The sequence below is a fragment of the Ambystoma mexicanum genome, chromosome 5q, assembly GCF_040938575.1.
Source record: "Ambystoma mexicanum isolate Mex_15411 chromosome 5q, UKY_AmexF1_1, whole genome shotgun sequence".
Taxonomy (NCBI): Eukaryota; Metazoa; Chordata; class Amphibia; order Caudata; family Ambystomatidae; genus Ambystoma; species Ambystoma mexicanum.
The window spans coordinates 700,467,796-700,492,256 of NC_090933.1; the positions used below are offsets into that span (position 1 = coordinate 700,467,796).

At 44.5% G+C, this 24,461-nt stretch overlaps 1 protein-coding gene across 1 annotated transcript in view; it reads right to left on the reverse strand.

The window, feature by feature from the left end:
* Positions 1 to 24,461, reverse strand: part of SLCO5A1 (solute carrier organic anion transporter family member 5A1) — a 697,625-nt gene that overhangs the window by 89,271 nt on the left and 583,893 nt on the right. The window contains exon 8 of the mRNA XM_069621164.1: positions 23,691 to 23,932. Within this exon, the coding sequence (XP_069477265.1) occupies positions 23,691 to 23,932 (242 nt within the window). The remainder of the gene's footprint in view (positions 1 to 23,690; positions 23,933 to 24,461) is intronic.

Sequence of the window (24,461 nt, forward strand, 5' to 3'; positions counted from 1 at the left end):
GCCTGACTGGAGGGCAGTCTAGCTAGTGTGTGTGGTTTGAGTCACCAACAGCCTGACAGATGATGGGAGAAAATGGATGGGGTTAGGGGGTTGGGCAACCAGCACTGTTATAAAAAAGTACGAGAGGGGGATTAAATCTCGTAGTCCTGGGCCTAGAGGACTAGGGATGACAAGTGCAAAAATAGAGGCATCGGGATTTCCTTATGATTTATTCACCCTGGTGGCTCGAAAGTTCCTTGCAGATGGATGGTTGCCCAAAGTGTAGATTGAGTGATAACAAGTTTTTACTAAAAACGCACTGTCCCACTAACTAAGGGATGTGCTGAAAAACCCATGCTTTCTGGGTTTTTAGTGCAATTTCGTGCAGTAGCCCCTGTTGGTCTTGGGGGTATCATAAAATGTTGTGGTGGAGCCACAACAGGTCAGGTCGACCGGTTTCGATGGTTTGTTAGTGATTACCGACCATCTTCTTCAGGACAAGCTCAATCTACGTGTGCTATTGAATAGTATCTGTTTTCATAGTAGGGCAGCGGTGGCAGACTGCATGGGGATCCTGGAGTAGGAGACACAAAAAACACATTGCAGAGAGGGCATGAGTGGACCTCTAACCGCAATGTTGCAACAATGGTGCATCCAGAACACAGTAAATGCTGTCACAAAAAAGGAGGGGTTGCTCACTTACTGGGTTAGAGCAAAAACCACTGCAATGGTGGCTAAGGCGTAGACAAATAAACCCCAGTTTGGGGAGGACAAAGGTGAGGATAGAAGGAAAGGAAGTGGGATGCATGGCAAGAAGCTGTGCAAGTGGAGGTGGAAGGGGGGGAGGTGAGGAGGAGCGGGGCGGGGGCTGTGGGATGTGCTAAGGAGATACCAAGTGCAAGAGCCTACCTGGGTAGGGTTGCTGTACTGTCCAGGAGGTCCGCTAGGAGCGGAAATGTGCTCTCTGCAGGATCGTGCCTGTAGATGGAAGCAGAGGTGGCAGAGCGGTGAGAGGCTGGATGCGCCTATGCTCAGACGGCGGCGCTGAATGGAGGGAGGGGATCACATACCTGGAAAGACTCAGGGCGGACACAACCGCTGCAGCCTACGCTGTAGGCGTAGTGAGAAGCCGCAGCGGTTGTTAAGTGCCGCGTGTGATGCGGCAAGGGGGCGTGGCAACACCGTGTCACAGGCGCGTGGGCCAATCAGGGGTTGCCACATGGTGGGTGTGTCAGCCGGCATTTGGCCAATCGTAGCACGGCCCACACATTCTTCTCTGATCAATTCATAATTCATACTGTAAAGCTTTATTTATTCACTGTGGTATACTGTGGTGACACAACACCTGCTGCGTTCTCAACTTTCTGTAATGATTATGTAGATCATGTGCAATAGCCAAAGTTGAAATGCATATTGATAAATTGAATTGTCGCAATGGTTTAGAAGATAGCTCAGTGTGTTAAGCACTCAATGCAGGGATCTGTGTTCATATGCAAGATTACAATACCAAATTCTAGCAACAGCTACTCACCCTTTCCTATTTCTGAAGTTGATAAAACTGTTTATTTACCTTTTTTTCTAGCACAACATGTGCTATTATCAGCAACATACCTGCAGAAATATTTCAAAGAAGGTAGCAGGCGCTCCATAGAGTTTGCAGCACACGCTTTTTGCTCACTGTAGCTCTCTGGAGAGGAACGCCTGCTACCTTTTGTAAAATATGTCTAAGGAACTTGGGGTTGGTCACCCTAAGTTACCTGGGGGCAACCAGAGGTGGTCTCCCTGCTCACTGTGCTCAGAGAGGCACAGCTTCACCTCACTGATGAAGCCCAACAAGGCTGAAACACGTGTATGGGGTTGCTGATGGTACTCTTGATCAGAGAGGAATTGCCATAGCATTTCGGTGCTGGACTGCGCATGTGGGCGGGACAAAGACTGATATGCAAATGGAATTTTCCCATCTGTGAAAGGTAGATTGAGCAAAAAGCGTGTGCTGCAAACTCTCAACTCAGAACAGGTTATCATGCCATGTTCTCTCTGGAGAGGAGCGCCTGCTACCTTTTGTGAAATATGTGTAAGGAACTTGGGGTTGGTCACCCTAATTTACCTGGGGGCAACCAGACGTGGTCTCCCTGCTCACTGTGCTCAGAGAGGCACAGCTTCACCTCACTGATGAGGCCCAACAAGGCTGAAACATGTGTATGGGGTTGCTGTTGGTACTCTTGTTCGGAGAGGAATTGCCATAGCATTTCTGTGCTGGACTGCCCATGTGGGCGGGACAAAGACTGATATGCAAATGGCTATTTCCCATCTGTGAAAGGTACAATGAGCAAAAAGCGTGTGCTGCAAACTCTCACCTCAGAACAGGTTATCATGCCATGTTCTCTCTGGAGAGGAGCGCCTGCTACCTTTTGTGAAATATGTGTTGGGAACTTGGGGTTGGTCACCCTAAGTTACCTGGGGGCAACCAGACGTGGTCTCCCTGCTCACTGTGCTCAGAGAGGCACAGCTTCACCTCACTGATGAGGCCCAACAAGGCTGAAAAACATGTATGGGGTTGCTGTCGGTACTCTTGTTCAGAGAGGAATTGCCATAGCATTTTGGTGCTGGACTGCCAATGTGGGCGGGACAAAGACTGATATGCAAATGGATATTTCCCATCCATGAAAGGTACAGTGAGCAAAAAGCGTGTGCTGCAAACACTCACCTCAGAACAGGTTATCATGCCATGTTCTCTCTGGAGAGGAGCGCATGCTACCTTTGTGAAATATGTGTAAGGAACTTGGGTTGGTCACCCTAAGTTACCTGGGGGCAACCAGACGTGGTCTCCCTGCTCACTGTGCTCAGAGAGGCACATCTTCACCTCACTGATGAGGCCCAACAAGGCTGAAACACGTGTACGGGGTTGCTGTCGGTACTCTTGTTCAGAGAGGAATTGCCATAGCATTTCGGTGCTGGACTGCCTATGTTGGCGGGACAAAGACTGATATGCAAATGGATATTTCCCATCTGTGAAAGGTACAGTGAGCAAAAAGCGTGTGCTGCAAACTCTCACCTCAGAACAGGTTATCATGCCATGTTCTCTCTGGAGAGGAGCGTCTGCTACCTTTTGTGAAATATGTGTAAGGAACTTGGGGTTGGTCACCCTAAGTTACCTGGGGGCAACCAGACGTGGTCTCCCTGCTCACTGTGCTCAGAGAGGCACAGCTTCACCTCACTGATGAAGCCCAACAAGGCTGAAACACGTGTATGGGGTTGCTGATGGTACTCTTGTTCAGAGAGGAATTGCCATAGCATTTCGGTGCTCGACTGCCCATGTGGGTGGGACAAAGACTGATATGCAAATGGATATTTCCCATCTGTGAAAGGTACAGTGAGCAAAAAGCGTGTGCTGCAAACTCTCACCTCAGAACAGGTTACCATGCCATGTTCTCTCTGGAGAGGAGCGCCTGCTACCTTTTGTGAAATACCTGCAGAAATAGTGGTTGCTTTAAAAACAAACATAGCATCAATGTGGTGAAGGTCCAGTAATTAGTTTGCTCAGGTGTGGAGTTGTAAAATTTAGGCAGCCACCTCCAATGATGAGCATAACGTATTAGTACAGAGAGGTGATTAGGTATCCAAATCCAAAACTGTGGAACCAAAACGTTCATGCTTGAATCCTGACTTTGCCAGGAAATGACACAGTGATCATTGACAAATCATCGTATCACTGACATTACTGTGCTGTCTTCTGTGAAAAGGCTTGTGTAGAACTCCTTGTTCCCCACAGATGACCATGACCTCAGGTGAAGTTCCAGTAACTTCTTTATTAGTTCCAGTACATTATGATAGTCATGTACTGTCAGGTACATCTGGGTTCAGGGCAACATACACCTGCATCCTCCCAGGTAGGCTTACACCTCCCAACTGACTCACATAGAACCCCAGTCACACATAAACATTCTAACCCTTAACACTCCATTGTCAATCAATACACTGACCAAAGGTTCCATTAGGATGCAGGATAATACTAAATCCCTACATATCTCCCTTCCTTAGGGACATAAAAACACAAGTAGATAACTTAACCATAATGGCTAATAACAACACGCACACAAACAACCCCACGTTCAATGCACTTGCCTCATCACTCCTAACTGAGAACATTCTGCTAGTCTCATTACATATTCCAAAATAGTCCACACAGCCGTGGGGCACAATTACAATCAATGCCCCTTCCTCTTTCTACCAAGTGAGGAAAAGGCACCCAACTGCTCAAACATCCTTACTAAAACTTTTACAAATAGAGGCACCCATACCTCTCTTCCTAAACTTGACTTCATCGTCCCACAAAAGAACATACACACATCTCCCTCACACCCAACAATGCAAACCGGTATGTACCTAAATACACACCACCTCCAACTAGACTGAGTATCCCAGATACCCGGTTAACTACTTCACTTCTTGTGACACCATTACCCCTAAATTGCCCATGTTGAAAGTATTCCTAAATAGAACACAGCTCCTATTAGGGTAAACCACACTTCATTCACACCAGCATCATACCAACATCAATGACTCTACTATAGTCTTTGCTGTATCATCATGAAACTCTGAATGGTTTCTAAACAAAACAACCAAACAAAAACTTTGTTTGACACTTAGCACTCTAAACTTTAGCATTAAATAATGTCTTAATACATCTGCATTACAAAAGTCCCACCTGTGGAAATAAAACATTAGTGCACATAACTATACTTCAGATTCCACATACCAAACTCTAGCAATGTTGTCAATGCAACCTATATTTCATTAAATGTCCATCTGTGGAAGGAAAAGCGTTTTAGTTAAACATGACCGTACCACAATTTTTGCCTTTGCATCATAACATTACCAAGTATTTGTTGACAGAGGTAACAGAGGCCACGACTTTTACACACCATCCGTGCACACCTATCAAACATGCTAACTACCACTTGCAAGATACCTCTCATACCAATGTACCTACAACATAAATACCAAATAGCATTTCAGAAAACACTATTACTACGCATATCTCAATCTCTTCCTACTAATATGCAACTTTAACCTACTTAATAAAACCTCACATTTGGATCACTTAATCCCTTGGTTGACTAATTACAAACACCCTTGAGACCTAAATCCAATCTAAAAAACTATAAACTTTGTTCTCTGCTCTTAAGCTTCAACAACTTCCATGAAGTACCCCTATTACAGGACAACCTATCCCACAAGAAACTACACCTGACAACATACAGGTTCACGCTCTCATGCACTCACGCTGTCCAAATGCCATTCAGGCCTCACATGACAACAGATTCTGAATCAATAACTAATTATAACTACTTAACCAATTCAATGAAGGCAAGACCAAATTGCTTCCTTTACTTATGCTCGTGAAAGCATCATCTCTTAACTTAAAAGTACCTCTGTTATTCATTCCGGCAATTAAGATCATTCACAACTTAAGCTTTTTGAAAAAAAAATTCCAATGGGCGGAAATGCAGCCGCCCGCAACAGAAATGGATTTACCAATCCATCTGCCACACTTCCTTTTGTAAATATCACCTCCCGAAGCGTTCCTTTCCTGGTATGTTCATAATGCTGCTTTTCATTGCTGCCAGCCGCCTGCTATAAAAATTGTACTCCCTTTGCCTCCTACCGCATCTCTCAGTTCTTAAGTAGGCTCCAAGTCCCTCTGGAACTATTGACAACATGCCCTCAAAGATCCTCATCACCTCATATAAGTGATAGCTCCTACATGCACCTCCTTAGCGCTGCTGCAAATGGGCCCTTGCTCCTCCAGGCACTACACATGTTGTCTTGGGCAATATTCTTTCATCTCTGCACATGGGCTCTAAGCCCCTAAGGTGCAGCCACGGGCTACAAGTCTCTTAGGTGCAGGTATGGGCTCCAAGCCCCCTCAAATGCTGGAATGGCCCCCCAGGACCCTCCTCTGCTCCAGGCGCTTTTCACCTTCGCCACCAATCTTCTATTTAACATATAGGCGCAGCTTAGGTTCCCAACCTCTTCTATTGCTGCTGCCCCAACTCCAGGCCTCAAGCTGTACAACATCACTCCTCATTGTTTCTTTTCCCGGTGCAGCTTAGGCTCCAAGCCTCTCCTGTTGCTACTGCCTTGGGCTTATAGTCCTCAGTTGCACAGCATGCCTCCTCATTGCTTAATTTCCAGGCGCAGCTTAGGCTCCAAGCCTCTCCTGTTGCTACTGCCTTGGCTATATCCCTCAGCTGCCCAGCATGGCTTCCTCATAATTTCCAGGCGTAACTAGACCCCAGGCCTCTTCAAATTGCTACTGCCATGGGCACCAAGCCCTCCATGCTGCAGCTAGTGGTCCCAGACCCCTTAAGCAATCAGTCTCTGGGCCCTCAGCCCCTCCTCAGTCTCTTGCTTTCCTCTTTCCCTGACCTGTCCTTCTAGTGACAGGCCAGCTGGCCCCTGGCTCTGGCGCAGCCCCTTACTTTCTGCCCCTGAGCTCCATGCGCTGGGCCCTTCTGCGCCTACAGTTTTAAGCGCTCGCCCTACCTGGGAGGTCTTCTTCTTGGGTTAGGGGGAGGTGTATGTGCCATCTTCAATGCTGTCCCCCCAGCACAGCCAGCATCCTCGTCGCCAATGTAGAACTCCTTGTTCCCCACAGATGACCATGACCTCAGGTGAAGTTCCAGTAACTTCTTTATTAGTTCCAGTACATTATGATAGTCATGTAATGTCAGGTACATCTGGGTTCAGGGCAACATACACCTGCATCCTCCCAGGTAGGCTTACATCTCCCAACTGACTCACATAGAACCCCAGTCACACATAAACATTCTAACCCTTAACACTCCATTGTCAATCAATACACTGACCAAAGGTTCCATTAGGATGCAGGATAATACCAAATCCCTACAGCTTGCCTTCTCACAGGCTGCAGCATTGTTTAGCCCATTACCTGATCTTTCTTTTTATGTAGACCATTTCAGTGGAAGGGGTTCTAGACAGAAGAGAGTGAACCAAATGTGATAGGAGTCTGGCAAGCATATTTTATAAGGTTTGCTTTTTTTTCTGTACGTTGATGAATAACAATTTCACAAGCCTGGGTTTTGGGCATATTTAAAGCTTTAAATTACAAAAAATATGTCTGAGGTAACCAACTAAGATCATGTTGCTGTTGCCTTATGGACAGGGGCTTAGAGTCAATAAGAAGGCACTCCTTGGTATTGTGAATGCCTCCCTCAACAAAGGTGCATTCCCAGACACATTGAAGACAGGCCTCATACAACTCTTATAGAAAATCCCTCCCTTGACCCAGAGGACCTAGTCGACTACAGACTCATCAATAGCCCCCTGTTCATCGGGATGCTTATTGAGAAAGTAGTTGCAACCCAACCATTGGCCAACATTGGCCAGCTTGGTCTCCTCTGTGATTACCAGTCTGGCTTTCAACCCAAATGCAGCACTGAGACTGCAACCATTAAAGTGGTGAATGGTGTGCTGGGAATCACTGGCACATGGGAATCAGTCCTGCATTACACTAAGACCTCACAGCTGCCTTTTACACAGTTATCCACCCAGCACTTCTCTGCCTACTCACCAACAGGGGGACCTTTGGAACTATACTAAAAGGGTTTGTGTCCTACCTATCTAGTAGCCACCAAGTTATACAGATGGGCACATACAAATCCAACTGACTTCCAGTCACATGTGGGCGTCCCCCAGGGTTCCATTATCTTCCTAATTGTCTTCAATCTATAGGTGGCACCCAGGGAATCATTTACCCCCACATAGCCATGCTTTCAATATGCATGCCATCAGCGATTGAAACACTGCAGCTGGTGAAGCAAGACTGAAAGGTATTCTGCAATATCTCTACAGTTCAGCCAGTGTTATGAATGTCATCAGGTCTCAGCAATCTTCTGTTAAAAGTATATGGTGGTATGCTGCTGACTACTTTAACATAAACAGGCAGGCAGTTCAGCATCTCCAAAATTATTGAGAATGGTTACTTATCTTTTTGCTTATTTTTGTTTAAGTCTCACAGGCCTACACATATCCCCAACTTTCCTTTTTCTTCACAGCCACTACAAAAGGACTAATACACTCTGATGACTTAATCCCTTATGTTATGCTTTCTTGATGCAACCTGGCTAATTCTTCTTCTAATTGTTGCTTCAATGCAAATGGCAGTTGTCTTCACTTATGAGTAACTGGTACCACTCCAAGTTTTAATATGTTCCTTTGAGCATATCCTTACACTCGTCCCATTAATGGTTTGAATACCACTGGAAATCTTTCTTGTCCTGGCTCACTTCTATCACCCACACTCAGTACTTGCTCATAACAACACAGGTTTTATGTTATCTTCAATGAGGTGTGGTTTTTCCAACCAAGAACGTTCACATGTTTCTTTGCTACATATACCTTTATTCCTCTATCTATTTTTTAATTCTACTGTTGAGCTGAACCAACTCATTATTACAATGGAGGAGCCTTCAATTCCACCTGAATTTCTTATGTCTGGTTTGTTCAGTTTTGCTCCCAACCCTAACATTTGTAACTCCTTACATTTCTTGCTCACTATGATCGTGTATGGGGAACAGCTTTCCAGAGTAACTTTTATCCAAGTTTTAATGACACGTTTTAATGACAATGACAATCTCACAACTGGGACATCTTAATTTAGTGTGGTTCTTTCCTTCTTCTGTCAATTCTTCATCATCATTATACGCTCTTCACTTGAGCTACTATCTTCCTGTACCATTGATGCTTTCTTTTTGTTTCTGCAAACAACTGCAAAATATCCTCTCATGTTGCTGATCATGGATGATTGATTCAAGGTGGACAATATTTCGAGCTGGCATAGTGTCCATCTTACACATATATAGCATCTGTTTCTTTCACCTTCCACCTTCCACTTTCACTGCCACAGAAAGGGCTGGGAAGACCTGGACATGGTCAACGTCATAGATCAAGTTCTCCTTGACCCTGGAGCACTGTAGTATAGTGTCCTGATCTTGATAGTTCAGTATCCTGTCCATGATGGGCCACAGAGGGCCCCTGGGCACCGACTGAGGGGCATGGATTTGGTGTGCATGTTCCAATATGAACAGTGGTGACAGCGTCACGGGCCCACTATCTCCCGGCACAGTTTCTCCACAAACTCCTCCGTAGACCCTTGTACTGGTCACTTTGCTACCCAACCAGCCTCATGTTCTTTTTAGCTGTGACCGCTCGCAGAGATTCCTCCAGCATCTTAACCCTCATGGTGAAAGTGTCCACAGTATCTTACAAAATTCTGTTTTTGACTTCCACTAGTAAGGCACTTTGCTTCTCCAGGCGTACCTGTAGGAGATCCACCTTGCCGGTTAAGGCATCACGCTTGGTATCCTACCTGCCAATGGCTGATCAAAGTTGTAGCAGAATTTCCCTCATATCCTCAGTTTTGTCAGACACAGCCCCTGAGCCAGGTACCTCTGCTACACCTCCTGTAGTCATTTCCATTCCTGCACCTGCTTTTTTGAGTATGACTGCAGCTTCAAAATTGATTTTTTTCTGATGTTTGTCTGCCTTCCCCATCACGTCATTCGAGTCCTCATCAGGATCCCAAATCACCAATACATCTTGATCATGTTCGATAGTTGTTTCCACATTCCGAGCCTCACAATCGCTGCTTGCATTTTCACTTACGGCTGCTACTTCCCTCCTTTCATTCGGCCTGTTCATTTTATAAAACTTGCTCCTACAGGCTTTAGCAATCTGACCTGACTTTCCGCATATATTGCATATATTCCTGATCGCAAAACATGTCTAGAGGTTCGTATATGATCGCATGCTCCACATCTATAAAACCTCACATTAGATCATTCTGTCTCTGTATTTTTGTATTGAGTTTTGTCTGCATCCACATTACTAAATGTAGCACACACATCTTCCCTTGTTTTGTCCTTTGTTAGCTTCTTACATACTTCTGATGATCTTTCAATACTTTTCGTTATGTGAATGACTTCATCAAGTGTAGGTTACGATTCTTCCCTTTTTCTCACTCTTATTTGGTCATTGGATGTGTTTTCCATTATTTGATCGCTTAACACTTCATTCAAAAATTGTCGAAAATTGCAAGAGTGCCAATTCGCCTTAGCCCTATGGGGAACTCGTCAATCAATTCTCCAGGTAATTGGTTCCTTTTGTAGAATGTAAGTCTCTCTAGTACAACACTTTCCTTCTTCCTGTATTGTTTCTCCATTTTAGCTGCTACCTCTTCATACACATCCTGTGCTTCTGGAGTTGGGGCAAATGTCTGCATACTTCCTGGCTTTCCAAGATGAGGTGAAGGAGAAGAAATATTATTTTTTTCTTCCAGAAGCAGACAACCTGTTGCCATCAATGGCTTCCAAGTAGACATCGCATTCTGTTTTCCATCATCTCCATGGCATTGGAGGGCTCTGTGGGTTCTATAGAAATGTTTGTTGGGGCGGGCGGGATCCATGAGTTGCATTTCCTTTTCTAGTAAAGTATGTGAACAATCAGTAAAATGTTCCAAGTATTATCTTATTAAATAATAAATATCATTGAAGGTGATTGTATCAGCCCCATAAGCAGTGTAACATGTCATCAAGTATTTCCTCTTTTCATTTTTGACTGTGACAAAGAAGATGCGTATGCTATGCTTGTTATATTCATAATGAGTGCAGACAACTAGTATCTCAGTAACTGCAGAAATGCAGGCACAGGGAATCATGTTGTTCAACAGTGCCTTCTTTTAATGGCACTTGAATGACGGCACAGTGGTGGGGAAGTCATGAGTTTCTAATGTCCAGAGCAGCTAATTTACTTATATGGAATTTGCTTATACTTATCTACTTCATGTATGACACATTTCCCACAGCAAGTCAATCGTTTGTGTGTCTATATTCCATTATTACTTAACGCTAGTTAAGAGTTTACAATCACAGTCCTCCTCCTTCCTTGACCTGCTTCTCCTATACCTTTATTATAGAATTCTCTCCCTCACATCTCACGTAGCCTTCCAGGTAAGAAGCACAACACAACAACATTTACAAGGAGGCTGACCTGAGGTTGAGGTTCGGAATGATCACTGCAACTTTCAGTATTTGTATTCCCCATCTGGGAACATTCCCCAGGCCGAATGGGATGCTTCTTCATGCAGTACGATTGTTATATATAGTTAATTACAGGTGCTCAGCACAAAAGGGCTGATGATTTGTCCCATTCCATCTCAGATACAGGAGAAAGAGAACTGCAAGGATTTATAGTGAACATAGGCTTCCTTTTCGCCATCCTTCCACTCCTGGATTTGGTATTTCAACACATGTCTATAGACCTGACTCTTTCTCTCGTCTCCTTCAAACAACCAACAACAAGATGGAAAAAGGTCATATGTTTCAAAATGACAGATTACACAACCCTCCCATGGTTCTTCAAAAACTGATTTTGTCCAGATTTCATGACTGAAAGCTTGCTGTGTGCCGAACTGATCCGAAGACAATTCTGGTGACCAGGACTTAGTTCATGTGTCCAGGAATATGTCTGCTCATGTCCTTTATGTGCTCAGGCTAACACTGATCACTGAAGACCCATAGGCCTACTACAACTTATAACAATACCACTGTACCTGTGGCATACCTGCTTTTCTCATTTGACATGACTACCATCTGCCAGTCAAATGCGGAAGTCTTCATTCATCACGTTTTAATTTGCATGGGTTGCCGGAAAAGGTGATATCTGATCGAGGAACCTAATTATTTTCCTTTTATGTATTAGCTTATGCCACTACATTGAAATTAAACTCACCTTCAGCTCTGGCTAGCACCCACAGAGTAACAGCCAGACCAAAAGGATGAACCAAACCCTTGAACAGTATTTATGTTGTTGAGCCAGTACCCCCCAAATTTAACTGGGCAAAGTATCTGATCACAGCAGAAATAGCCTATAACAATGTTATACCTCCATCTACTGGATTCATCCCATTCTATTGCAATTGCAGACAGCATTGAAAACTCCTGCCCTCTCAACAATAAAGCCTAGTCTTGTTGTTGAGACTGATTACGTTTTCTTCCGCTTACAGGAGGCCCAACATGTGGCATTGGAGCACCTGCACCAAGTTCATGAAACCTAAAAGAGGGCTGAAGACAAGACAATAACTCCTGAACCAGCTTTTCAGGCTGGAGGCAGAGTATGGTTATCAACTAAAAACTTACCTGCTAATAGCATACCTTGGAAATTTGTTCTCAAGTATGAAGGACCTTTTTGTATTCTCCAGAAGCGCTCTGCTGTAGCTGTCCACCTTCAATTACCTTCAGCATGGCATATGCATCCTGTCTTCCATGTGTCCCTGATGAAGCCATACCGCTCTGACCACTTCCTGCGGCCAACACCTCACTCTGGTCCATTACTTGTTTCAGGTATTCCAGCATATGAAGTCAAGAAAATGTGTGATACTCTTTATCGGGGTGGCCGTCTGCCATTCTTGGTCACACGGTAAGGTTGTGCGCCATGTGACAACTTTTGAGAACATGTTCCAGTGCTGCACTTCCATGATTCTTTGCATTGCAGTTCCTCCTAGCCTTCTGGAGGAGATGCTTTTGGAGCTGTGGCTGTTGTTTCTGCTTCTGTTGCTTGTTAATCTTTGCCAGTCTTTTGTTTCCCTAACCTCCTTTATTCTTCTGTCCTGTTGATCTCTTTTCTTCCGGGGCCCCCTGCCTTACCTTGTTTCTGCTTTTCCTTGACATCCTGCCTGTGTCTCTACCATATTGGATGTCCTGTTCATAGGCAACCACATACAGTGCTTGCAGTATCCCAGTGCCACAAAAATTATGAGTAGCTTCTTATAACGTGGGGCAGGGAGAGAATCCTGTGCACCCCCTACTCAAGTAGCCCTCTGCCGATCCTTCCTCTCAGGCAAAGTACCGCCCAATCTCTGTCACTCCTTTGGTGGGCAAACGGCTGGAAAATTTGGCCAGTTTACTCTCCATACTAAATATAGCCTGATTGACCTCCTTTCTCTCTGATCGACCCTCCCAAGTCAAACTTGGGTCCTTTCTCTCGAACACCTCTCTCTCTACATGTGGTGTTCCCCAGGGCTCTATCCTCTCACCCATGCTCTTCAACCATTAATTGGCACCTCATGCCCACCTCATCTCTACCTTCTGTTCTAACTTTCAGTGTTATGCAGATGACACACATATCTCCTTCAGGCTCCCCTCAGCCTCCTCTGCTCTCTCGCTCATACCTGACTGTCTATCCATGATTCGGGCTTGGCGTGCCTCCAATGATCTCTTTCTTAATGCCAGTAAGACTGAGACCCTTCTCGTTGGGACTTTTCCTCTTTCATTTTGGCTGCCAACCCTGGGCCCTTTATCTTCACCTTCCTGTGAGGCAAAGAATCTTGGGGTCATCTTCGACTCCACCCTCTCCTTCTCTCCTTACATCTCCGACATCTCTAAGAAGTCACACTACCAGCAGCACCTCCTCAGAGGTATTCTTCCTTTTCTCACTTTCCCCCAGAAGCTCACTGTCTCCAGAGCCCTGGTTCTCTCTAGGCTGGACTACTTCAACAGCCTCTTTCTAAATCTGCCAGCCTCTACTCTTTGCCCTTTGCAACTAATCCGGAACAGGACTGCAAGACTTGTCCTTGGCCTCAAGCCTAGGGATCATGTCTCTCCAGCCATGAAATCTCCCCACTGGCTCCCAGTGGCTGCAATGATCAAGTTCAAGACCCTCTGCATCGTCCACAAGGCTTTCTGGGGCCGGGGACCACACTATATCCAACTCTCTCTTCCTAAGCATCTTCATTCTCGTGCTATCCGCTCATCCACCACCAACTCTCTGAGGGTCAGAGGCTTCTCCAGGCAGAGAGTGGGGGGTAGATCTCACATCCTCGGCTGGGGCCTCCCTGCCTCTCTCAAACTTGAGCAGGACCACCTAAAGTTCCTCTTCTCTTCCGCGTTCTCTCTCTCTCTCTCCCCTGCTGATGCTCCTGTCTGCTGCACAAACTGGTTACCTGGCCACCTACCGACCCTCACAGGCACCAGGCTCCTGCACAACCAGCAGCCCCTTGCACTACCACCAGGCATCCCACCCACCTAGGGACTGTATCTGCAACCCTACAGTCCACTGCCGCTCTGCACTTACTTGAGCCACCACCCTGGCACCACTTACCGCGTTTTGCCAATGCACTCTCCCCTTACCCTGGCACTTCTCCTCTTCCCTCCTCCTCGCACTTGCACAATCTGAATGACACAAGGTCTACCCTTACTTGTCTTGTCGCGCCTAGAAACACTTGTGTACAGGCACGTTAAAAATGATTTATCATATCATATCATACCAGTACTGAGTTGCTCATATCCCAGGTTGGTCCAAATGGGTTGGGAACTGGTGCAGGAGGCGGTGCACATTACAACAGGGTCATTGCGACCCAGCCATGATTTTGTCTTTAAGTGTGACAGACCCGGTTTAAACTGCAGTTTTCACACTTGCATTTCCATCCCCAAAACAGGGATGAAATGCGTTTTTACCCTTTGAGCATTTCACATAAACGGGTTGGTTAAAACGCCCGTCTCTGTGCAATGCTCTCCCAGCAATCATGGGGTTGCTGGGAGCCAGTCATACATTAGTGTAATGTATGACACGAATATATGCAAGGTGGCTGGACAGAGCATCTTTGCACCACAGTCCAGCCCCTTCCAGAATGTGCATGTCGCCATTGAGAATAAGGTGACCTGCACATTTCTGAAAGTATCTCAAGTGAAACACGTGCATTCTCTGTGGTCCTATCATTTGTGTTACCTTTAAAGAATCTGGCCGTGAGAGTTGTGGTTATAACACTCCAAAACCTTAGTGTAATGACACTGACAATGCTAAGAGAACAAAAGGCACATTTCATATTTGGAGTTATGGTTCTGACCAGCCCAAAACTCTGGTAAACATTCCAAACAAAAATGAAGGCATAAAATGTTCCCAATAAAAAAAGGGAAACAATAGATACATTTTATATATTTATTTATTTATCATTTTTTTTTTACAATTTAAACCTTATAGCTATTTATCAAACATTTGCATTACTCTGCATACAAAAGAGACAAGCAAAATACACAAAAAATAAAACCAAAATCCTTCAGAAAAGGCAAACAAAAATAAAAAAGATTAAGTGTCTTTGGAGGAGGTCTTAGCCTCCCTCCCTTAACAGGTACCATTCAAAATCAGTTTGTCTACCTAAAGAATGCTAAAATGAGGAGTTAAGATTACTTTTTGTCTATTATCGCAAACGTTTCTTTTAAAAATGCCAAGAGCGCCACAGTTAGCGAAATACGTTTGCCTTGAAGCAATGTTGACCACCATTCTTCCACTGTCAACGTTGAGTATTGCAGAATATTTTTTACCGACCATCTATCCCTTTGCTGTTTTAGTTCAGGGTATATTACAGTCAGGTGATACAGCGTCTCCCTTTGACCTTTACATTGTCGGCATTCATAGTTTCTGAGATTTTTCGCTCGTCTTGCTTCTGTACGTTCACGAGTGGGCATCAGATTCAAGTGAAAACACAAGAATTGAGATCTCAGGTTTTTGCTTGGACATTTTTACAAGTAACATAAGGGCTTTCCTCTAGGTGTGTGTTTCACTCCTTTATGGCCATAAAGATCAGTTCTCTCACCATTTCCCTTGTATTGATCCAGTCCAGGTCAAATAATTTTCTTTTTACCTTAGCTGGATTTCTCATCAAGTTATCTTCCGATGTACTCAGGTCATTCAGTGTCTTTAAACAAGAATTCTTCCAAGCTACCAGGGCCATTTCAGTGTTGCACTGTAAAGCTTTATTTAGCGCTCTGAAGCCTCCCTCTGGGATTCCCAGCAGATATTTTCGGGAAAAAGCTAGTGTTTTCCATTGAGTGATAGCAAAGAGTGACACCAGACCTAGCTCTTCTCTCAATAATTGTATAGGTAGGCTGGGCGTTAGACCAAGCAACTGCCGCCAAAATAGCCCTTCCAGTTTTGGCCATATCGCAGTTGATAAAACAAAATGAGGTCTCTGAGCCGTATGTGACTATTGAGGCCACTTTCATTGTATAGAAGTCAATCACAGGTTTGAGTGTGAATTTGCAATGCTTGCTTTGTATTATCCGTGCTTGTGAGGTCAGGCTTCTGATCTTAATTCTTAGCCTGGCCTCTCGAGAGGCATCCACCATGCTGTTATATATACATATACCCAAGTAAACCATGCTGGAGGCTTCCATGATTTGTGACCAATTTTCCCACCCAAAGTCAAGATTCAGGATTTTGCCACATTGATTTTTAGACCGCAGTTGTCTCTGTATGCCCACTTGAGTCTGGTCTAACAAGATTAGGTTGTCCGCATAAAGTAGACGACCCAACGTTTCTCCCGCTAAACTTGGAGGGAACATTGTGATGTTGTCGAATGCATCAGCTATGTCTGAGATAAATTGACTAAACATTACTGGGGTAGAGTGCACCCCTGTTTCAGGCCCCTTGTTGTTTTATCGGATCTGATAGGCGCCCACTTTTATCGAGCCTCACTTGTAAGCTACTGTTGGTATGTAGCACCGTAAGGGCCTCTTGCACATCCCTAGGGCAACTTCATTGTTTCAGCTTCTTCCATAGTTTAGCTCTTTCTATGGTGTCAAAGGCTTGGGTGAGATCGATTGAGGCCAGGTATACTTTTCTCTTCTCCTTTGCTTTGACTGTTGCCTTAATTAGCTTGATTATGAACAGGTTCAGGCAGTCCCTTTGCCTTTTTCGAGGTCCACCTGCCATTTGTCATAGTGACCCATGCTCTTTTTCCAGATGCTAAGGGCCTTCAATATCAGTGCACCAAAGATCTTGCCCATTACGTCAAGAAGGGTGATACATCTATAATTAGATGGATTGGACTTATCACCCTTCTTAAATATAGTGATGATAATCGAAGACCGCCATGATTCAGGGATCTTCTTTGTTTCTTTAATTGTCTTGAAGAGATTGTACATCACTCCAGCCCAAGCATCCGGGTCTTCCTTTAATATACAATTTGTCAGACCGTCAGGTCCAGCAAATCTTGAATTAATTGCTATCTTAATTGAGGTTAGTATGTCCGATCTCTCTGTTGGGAACAACCAACCCATTTTCGACATCTCCACCTCATCCCTTACTTCATTTTGTATGTTAAATAGGGCAATGAAGTGGTTCTACCAGACCTCCGCTGATACTCCATTCGATGTTAAAGAGGCCTGACGGGTGTTTAAATTGTTCAGGACTCTCCAGATTCCAATTGTGTTCTTGTTTGAAACTAAGTACAGCATTGTTTCTGCGTCTCTCTGATGTAATATCCACTTGTGGCTTATTATGCAGTTTTTGAATTGATGTTTTAATTTTTTTAACAGCAATGTAATCATTGTGCTGTTTTTTCTTAACATATTTCAGGTTCCTATTGTAAGTCCTTCTTTTTACTCATCACTTTGATGTCAAATGAGTGGGGCTTCTTATAACCTCTCCTGCCGAAGCCCTGCATGACCTCTTTGAATGCTGTGAGCTTTTGGCCCTCGTCCACTTGTGCCTCTCTGTGTTTGGAGATTTTAACTCTATTGCCGCCCGGTTCAATAAGTAAATCAATTGGCCATATTCTAGGCGTGTCTCTACGCCAGTTCATAATTGTTACTGACAGGATGTCATGATCGCTTTTGTCTGTCTTCTGGATCTTGAAAATCGGCAAGTTCACATAAAGATTTTGTGAGGCGTTCAATTAATCAAGAGTTTTTCCCTCACATCTCCTCCATGTCAATTGAGCTGGGATGTCTCATTCCATGTGACCATTAACGATGTAGATGTTTTTCCCTTCCAATTCAGCTCTCCAACCAATTCCTCTATCAACAAGTTTAGATGCGTTAATGTAGGAGTCTATTATTAGAGCTGCCCTTTCATCAAAACAGTAGATGTTTACATCTCCACAGATCAGGATGTCTAAATTAGGTTTTGTTTCCCTAGTTTCATCTATTATGTCAAGTACCACTTTTACGAACCCCTCTGCCATTTGTGTGGCAGTGTTCCAATACAGATTTAGAATAAGGAGGTGCTTCAAGTCGGGCTGACCATTAGAGCTAACACACATTAAGAGTGCTTGTGTCAACGGTGAAGGGCAGTATTCTTTAATTACGTGGGCATTTAATGCAGCAGCAAACCTGCCATTAGACGGCCCATCAGCCCCTTAGTTGCCGGGTTTATGTAGATGGAGTAGCCCTCTAATAGTGGTAGGTCTCGCAGCGACGTCCCCTGGAGACATAAAATATCATAGTCTTTAAATCTTAGGTTACCAGCTTCAGAGAGGTGGGCAAAGCCTCGCGTACTCCACAATTCCAAGGTTATTTTTTTTTGTTTGCTCACCAAGTGCGCACCTGTCTCCAATCTTGAACGCTATGCTGAGGAGTTGTCCCCAGCAAGGACTCCCACCAACCAGGCCCAATTTTCCTCCTTTGTTTTGATTTGCAACAGCCCTTTACGTGTTGATCTCGAGTTCCATTTTCTCCTGTTATCCACCGTAATTTGCATTTTCATGTCTTTCGGGGTCATTCTGAGTTGGGCGGCAGCCATGGTGCTATTAGCACCATGGCTGCCTCCCATACCGGGTCCGGGTCCGGTCTGGTTGAATGGGGACTTACCGGGTCATTCCGACCCTGGAGTACGCGGTAAGTCCCCATTCAACCAACCATTCCCCATTCGAGCCCCCATAGGGCTCAATGGTAATGGGGAAGGCCCTAATAACGGGCCTGCGAATAGCAGGCTCGTTATTAGCGCCCTGGTCCCTTAGCTGGACCCATAAAGGACATGTGGTCAGACCACACGTCCTTTACGGTTCCCACTAATGGACCTCGGAAGTGGGCGGTAAGGGATTACCAGCACCGGTCTCCTTAACGGTGCTCGGTATCCCTTACCGCCCAACTCAGAATGACCCCCTTTGTCTTCAGTTTCTGCTGACCATGATTCTTGGACATTCAGACCGTCCTTCTTATTATCTACTGAAGGTTTCCACCACAATCTGTTTGCTCTTCTGGGGGCTATATTAAGGGTATCACGTTACTCTTTAGAAGTTGTGCAGGTACTATCTTTGGCATCATAATTAGACAGTGCGAAACCCATGAGCAGCAATCTTCCAGATGCTTGCATCACCTTATTCTTGTAATGCAACATATTATTACTATGTCGAATTGTTCTTCCTCTGGGAATTGAACTAAGTGAAAATCACTTGAGTCAAAGTCCCTCAATGCCGGAATACAGTGTACGAGTCTTAAGATATTTGCCCTGTTTAACACCAGATCATCTCCTCTAACCAAAACACGTTCAAGCAGTATGCTCGTATGTATGATTGTCTTTCTGTTGTTGGGCCTTACGCCCTTCACTCTGTGTAAGTCTTCTTCACTATCCAAAAATCTCACTCCCTCCTTACTCTTTTTTTTGGTTTTCTCATCCATAGTTTGAAAGGCCCACGTCTTCTTTTTGGAGTTGTTTATAACTTTTAAGGTAACACATTCATCGGCATCAAAAACAGGATACTCATGTTTTCTTTTTTTCACCACTAAGGGCGATTGGTTGTATGTAATTCTTCTTTTTGGGCCATTTAGAGCCTTTTGAGGATTGCATTTTCTAGTATAAACTTTCTCCTCTTTGTCCCCCTCCAGGTGCACTTGGTTTCTTTTTTTTTCGTCAGCCCAGTTGAAGCTAACGCTCCCCGCAAGCCGTGACCTGTGAACTGCTAACTGCAGCACTTAGCTTCCACTTTGCGGCCGCTTCACAGCACGGAAGTGTTTTTAAGGAAGCTGGGGGTGGAGCACGTCCGCTCACACAGCGTCCCCAGAGGTGGTGGAAGAAAACATGCCCTGTTGTTTTTCTCTGGCGTTTTCTGCAACGTAGCAAATAATAGGCAGTTAGTGAAATTACACAATCCAAGTCCAGTAATCACAAAGTCTGCAGGAAAGAAAGTGGGCAACCGCTAACTGCAGCACTTAGCTTCCACTTCGCCAATAGACACATGGGAGCCTGCTTCTTGCTGCCACCTATGTATCTTCGCTGATTTTTTTGGACCATTGGTACCAGTCCAACAGTGTCACAAGACAGAGATTCAATTTGAGTACAGCCGGATCTGAAGAGGAATATTAAGGTAAAAAGGAATCTTTTATTATGCTGGAACTTCTACAAAGCAGACCTATGAGGAAGAGACAACAGACTTCCGGCGTACAGAGCATTTCGCACGCAGCTGCTGGGAGGTGTACTAATGGCAGATGGCAGCACAAGGAACACAATGAGGGAATGGCTGTTTGAAAGGTATGATTCTGGTGGTTGGCCAGCAATGGCCCTTGGAAAATGGTGCTTGACAAGATGTGCTATATACGTTGATAAGTGGCCAGCAATGAAATGACAGTGGAAAACCCACACTAGCCCTTATTGCTTCAAGGACTCAGAAGGATGCACAAGCAGTTTGACATTAACTGTGCAGTAGATTTGGAGAACAGGTTAGAGGAATTGATTAATGGCTAGCCTGACAAAAAGTGAGGCGGATGTTGACTTGGGAAATGTGGGAGACCCCTGATGGAAAAGCCTGTAGGCATCAGTCGTCTGAAATATGAAGATGTGACAGATTCCGATGTCATCAGCCTCCTGGTGAAGGATATCAGAGGTGGCCCAGTTCCCTACATGATGTTGTCTCCCCCTGTGTCTCTGACCCACCTGCCATGTGCTGATGTGGACAGTTTTTCCATCATACGCTGCACCTCAAAAGTGATCTTCAGAGTAACATGATGGCCTGGCACCCAGTTCTCCAGCTGCATTATTTCTCTCCATTAAATGGCTGTTTGACGAGTAGGGGCTACATTTATATAGTTGTTTTGCAGGAGTGTACCACCATGCAACCCCCCACCCCTCCCTTCACCACGGTTGTGTGTTTTGGTATCTACAGTGGCACCATTGATGGGTCCTGCAAGACTGGCAGGTAGTCTTGGATTTTCATGATGGCTACCTAAACTATGTGGTGAGGATCCTGATAGCCTGCCCTGGACTTCTGGCTGTGTTTTCTTCCCCATGGTTCTTTGTACTATACCAAATGCCTCTTGTTTAGAATTTAATGGTTCTTCTTTTCTGTTTCATGCTTTCTGTTGTAATAATGTACTCTGTCTCTTCGGCTTCCTTACAGCACTGTAAACCCTGTTCAAAAGTGATTTGAGTGCTCTTTCAAACAACAGACCATAACCAAAAATGTGTTCTTTTTAGTCAAAATACATATTAACCTGCCTACAAAATACCCCCATTTGGAATGAGAACTACAGTTTTACCACTGAAAACATTTTTTTACTGGCAGCCTTGGTTATAACACCTGAAAAGCCTAGGATTGTGGTGTTGGCACAGCAAAGAGAACCAAGGGATTGCATGCTTAAATGTGTGGTTCTGGTACTAAAAGGTCCTAGTGGAGTGGCAGTGACCAAGCCAACAAGGAGAAAGAGCACAGTGGAAATTGTGGGTCGAATGTTCCAAATACCTTGTGCAGGGGTGCTAACAAAGCCAGGAGAACCAGATAATTAAAAACTGAGAGTTGTGGTTAGGACACTGCAAATGGGTAGCAGAGGGTTGCTGATAAAGACAAGAGAACAAAGGAAGAAAAGCACCCGGGGAGTTGTGGTACTAAGGGTCTAAAAACCCAGCTTCATGGGCTTTTCAAGCCTGTAGCACCAAAGAAGAATTCCACATTTGGGAGTGGCGATTGTAATACACCAAAAGCCCGCCATAGTGGTGCTGACAAAGATAGACAAGGAATAATCACCTTGTGTAAGTTTTGGTACTTATTTGGGTATGACCAGCAAAAGTAAACTACAATACGAATTTTAGATTAAAATTTGGGGTTCGCACAATTTATGAATGCAGCGTGATGCCGCTAAGTGGAGGGTAAACAATACAGAATTGCAGGTTGGGAAATATGATTAAGCTACTCCCAAGGTATATTATAAAGTCACTGGCAGGCAAGAGGGAAAACCCCATAGAGAGTAGTAGACTGGCAATAGTGGCTCTAAACCTGACCTTCAAGTAAATGTACTGCAGAGACGTTGGTGTGGTGATGCTGCCCTGTGGTGACTCAGAAGACCCTATTGCTTGAAGAAGAGGGAACAAATGTTCCTGACAACCTTAAATACCAAGAGAGAGGTGGAGCCAGCAGTACCATTGTGCACAAAGAAAACAATAATGTATATTTCAACTTTTTGCAATTGAGTTTGAAAGTGTGCTATTACACCCTACGTTCACACTCTTCCTTTGAGCCTGAAAAAAGGGTGACAGAACAACCCTTGTCATAGCGACAGCAGAGATTCTACAGGATATAGGCTTGGGACAGGAAACTGGGGCTAAACCTTGCATTGGAACAACCAGATACTGAAGCCATTTCCTGCCCCGTGTAATTCTAATGAAGGGATTTTATTAAAAAATGTGTCAAACATAAACTAACGGAGGAGAAAACCCCCGCTTCAAAGGAAACTTGAAGAGAATTTGGAATTCTTTATGTTGTAAATATTGTCAAAGATAAAATTAAATGCAAATAAAAATAATTCAAAAGGGCTCTTCTAGTGATACCTGCCGGGCAGAGGGGAGGGTCTAGGAGGACTCATTGGTCATCTCTCTTGTCAGTGGTGGGGACCAGCCTCATGTGAACCTGTCCAAAATAAAACCAGCATAAAGAGTTCTGAGCAGCTATCCTTCTCTAACAGCCAGCTTCAAAACATTGATTTTTTATACAAAGGTGACGTGTGTGAGGGTTGAGAACACATTTGCATGCTGCACACCTCCATTTAAATCAGGCCCTTTCCAAAAGTTGTGATGGCCATAAGCTTCCACATTCATTGACACTACCATTTCTATGATGAGTCGTGCGTACCACCTGGTAGTAGTGCAGGCTACTGAGCGGTAGGAACAGTCCACTTTGGCGCAACCATTTTAGTCTATGTTCATTTTATCACAAGTATTGCAACCGTAGCAGCAAAACAAACAAGCATAATTCTTGAAACAGCACTAAAAAACACAAGCTGCTTTGAATGTGACAAGTGAGAAAAGCATTCCGGGAATATTCAACAGGTAACATGGAGATGCCAACACAAGGCTCTTGTCAAAGGTTGCTGCAAAAATTAGTAAGGGCCTCATTACGAGTCTGGCGGTAATCAAGGTGGGAAAACCGGCAGGTTACCGCCGGACTCGTATTACCATTCCGCCTCCAAGATTCCCAGAATCACTGGGGCATTACGACCCCGGACATGGGAATTCCAAAGGCGGAATTGTGTATATCCCCATTCCCATGGAGCCCCATAGGACTCCATGGGGATAGGGACAATGGAAACACTGGTTCCGTCTATGACAGAGCCGGTGTTTCCATGTTCGCCTGCAGGCGGGTGGTGTTAAACCCACCAGGTCAGACCTGGCGGGAGTGACACCTCCCGCCTGCATGGCTCTTAATCAGCCGGTCCGGAAAGAATGGTGGCGGCAGTTTTACCACCACCGTTCTTTCCTGACCGGCAGGGTCGTGTCTTCTTTTTCCATTAGCCACGTGACAGGGGAGAATTGAGAAATCATGATGTGGCGCTATATGCTGTGGGCTAATGGAAAATGGCGTTCCATTTTCTGATACAACGCATTCATATGCATGCTTTTTTCTGCTCACCTTTTATTGAGATTACCTGAGTGTGACGATGATTACAGATGGTTGGGCGCACGCTGTTATTAAGGTGACTATGAAAAGGAATATGAGGAATGGGATAAGTGTATTGCAGGTACGATTACACTTCCCTGACACTGCAAAGCCATTTTCATTGAGATATGTTTTGACAATAACCACCCTGAGTTGGCTTCGCTGTCCTACGGTTGGCGGAGTAATAACTTGGCGACTTTGAACACAGGCACATTCTGTGTAGTTTCTTGCCTGTAAAAAAGAAAATATAAAAATATTATTGCATTTATTGCATTAACTGCATTCTGTAATATACTGAAGATAAGGTACATTTGTTCCCAGAACAAACAACTAAACTGAGACAGTAAGGAGAAAGCGCAGTGGAAAAAGTACAAATACTATGAACTAAGGTTGGATAAGGTTGTATTGGGGCTACTTTCTGGCTCAATAAGTCTACCGAGGGAGGGCACTGGATGTTTTGCTTGATTCTAAGCACCTGTTTACAAGTCTGGTGATATTTCTTATGCAAATACAGCCTGACGATATTACTTTTACCCCAACTTGGTCCTGTGGAGTTACCATGGCCTTGCAAGCTGTGGTAATTCCCCATTGTTTCAGTCCATAGGATGCCATGAGGATTTTTGGTGGATTTACTGCAGGCAGAATTAACGCAATGTAAATCCTCTGATTTTTGGCAGTTAAGTGTCCGATTAATTTGCGGCTTTTTCCTGCAGGTTATCTCCAATTGTATAATCCTGCAGTGTGGAAAAAAGTGCAGTAA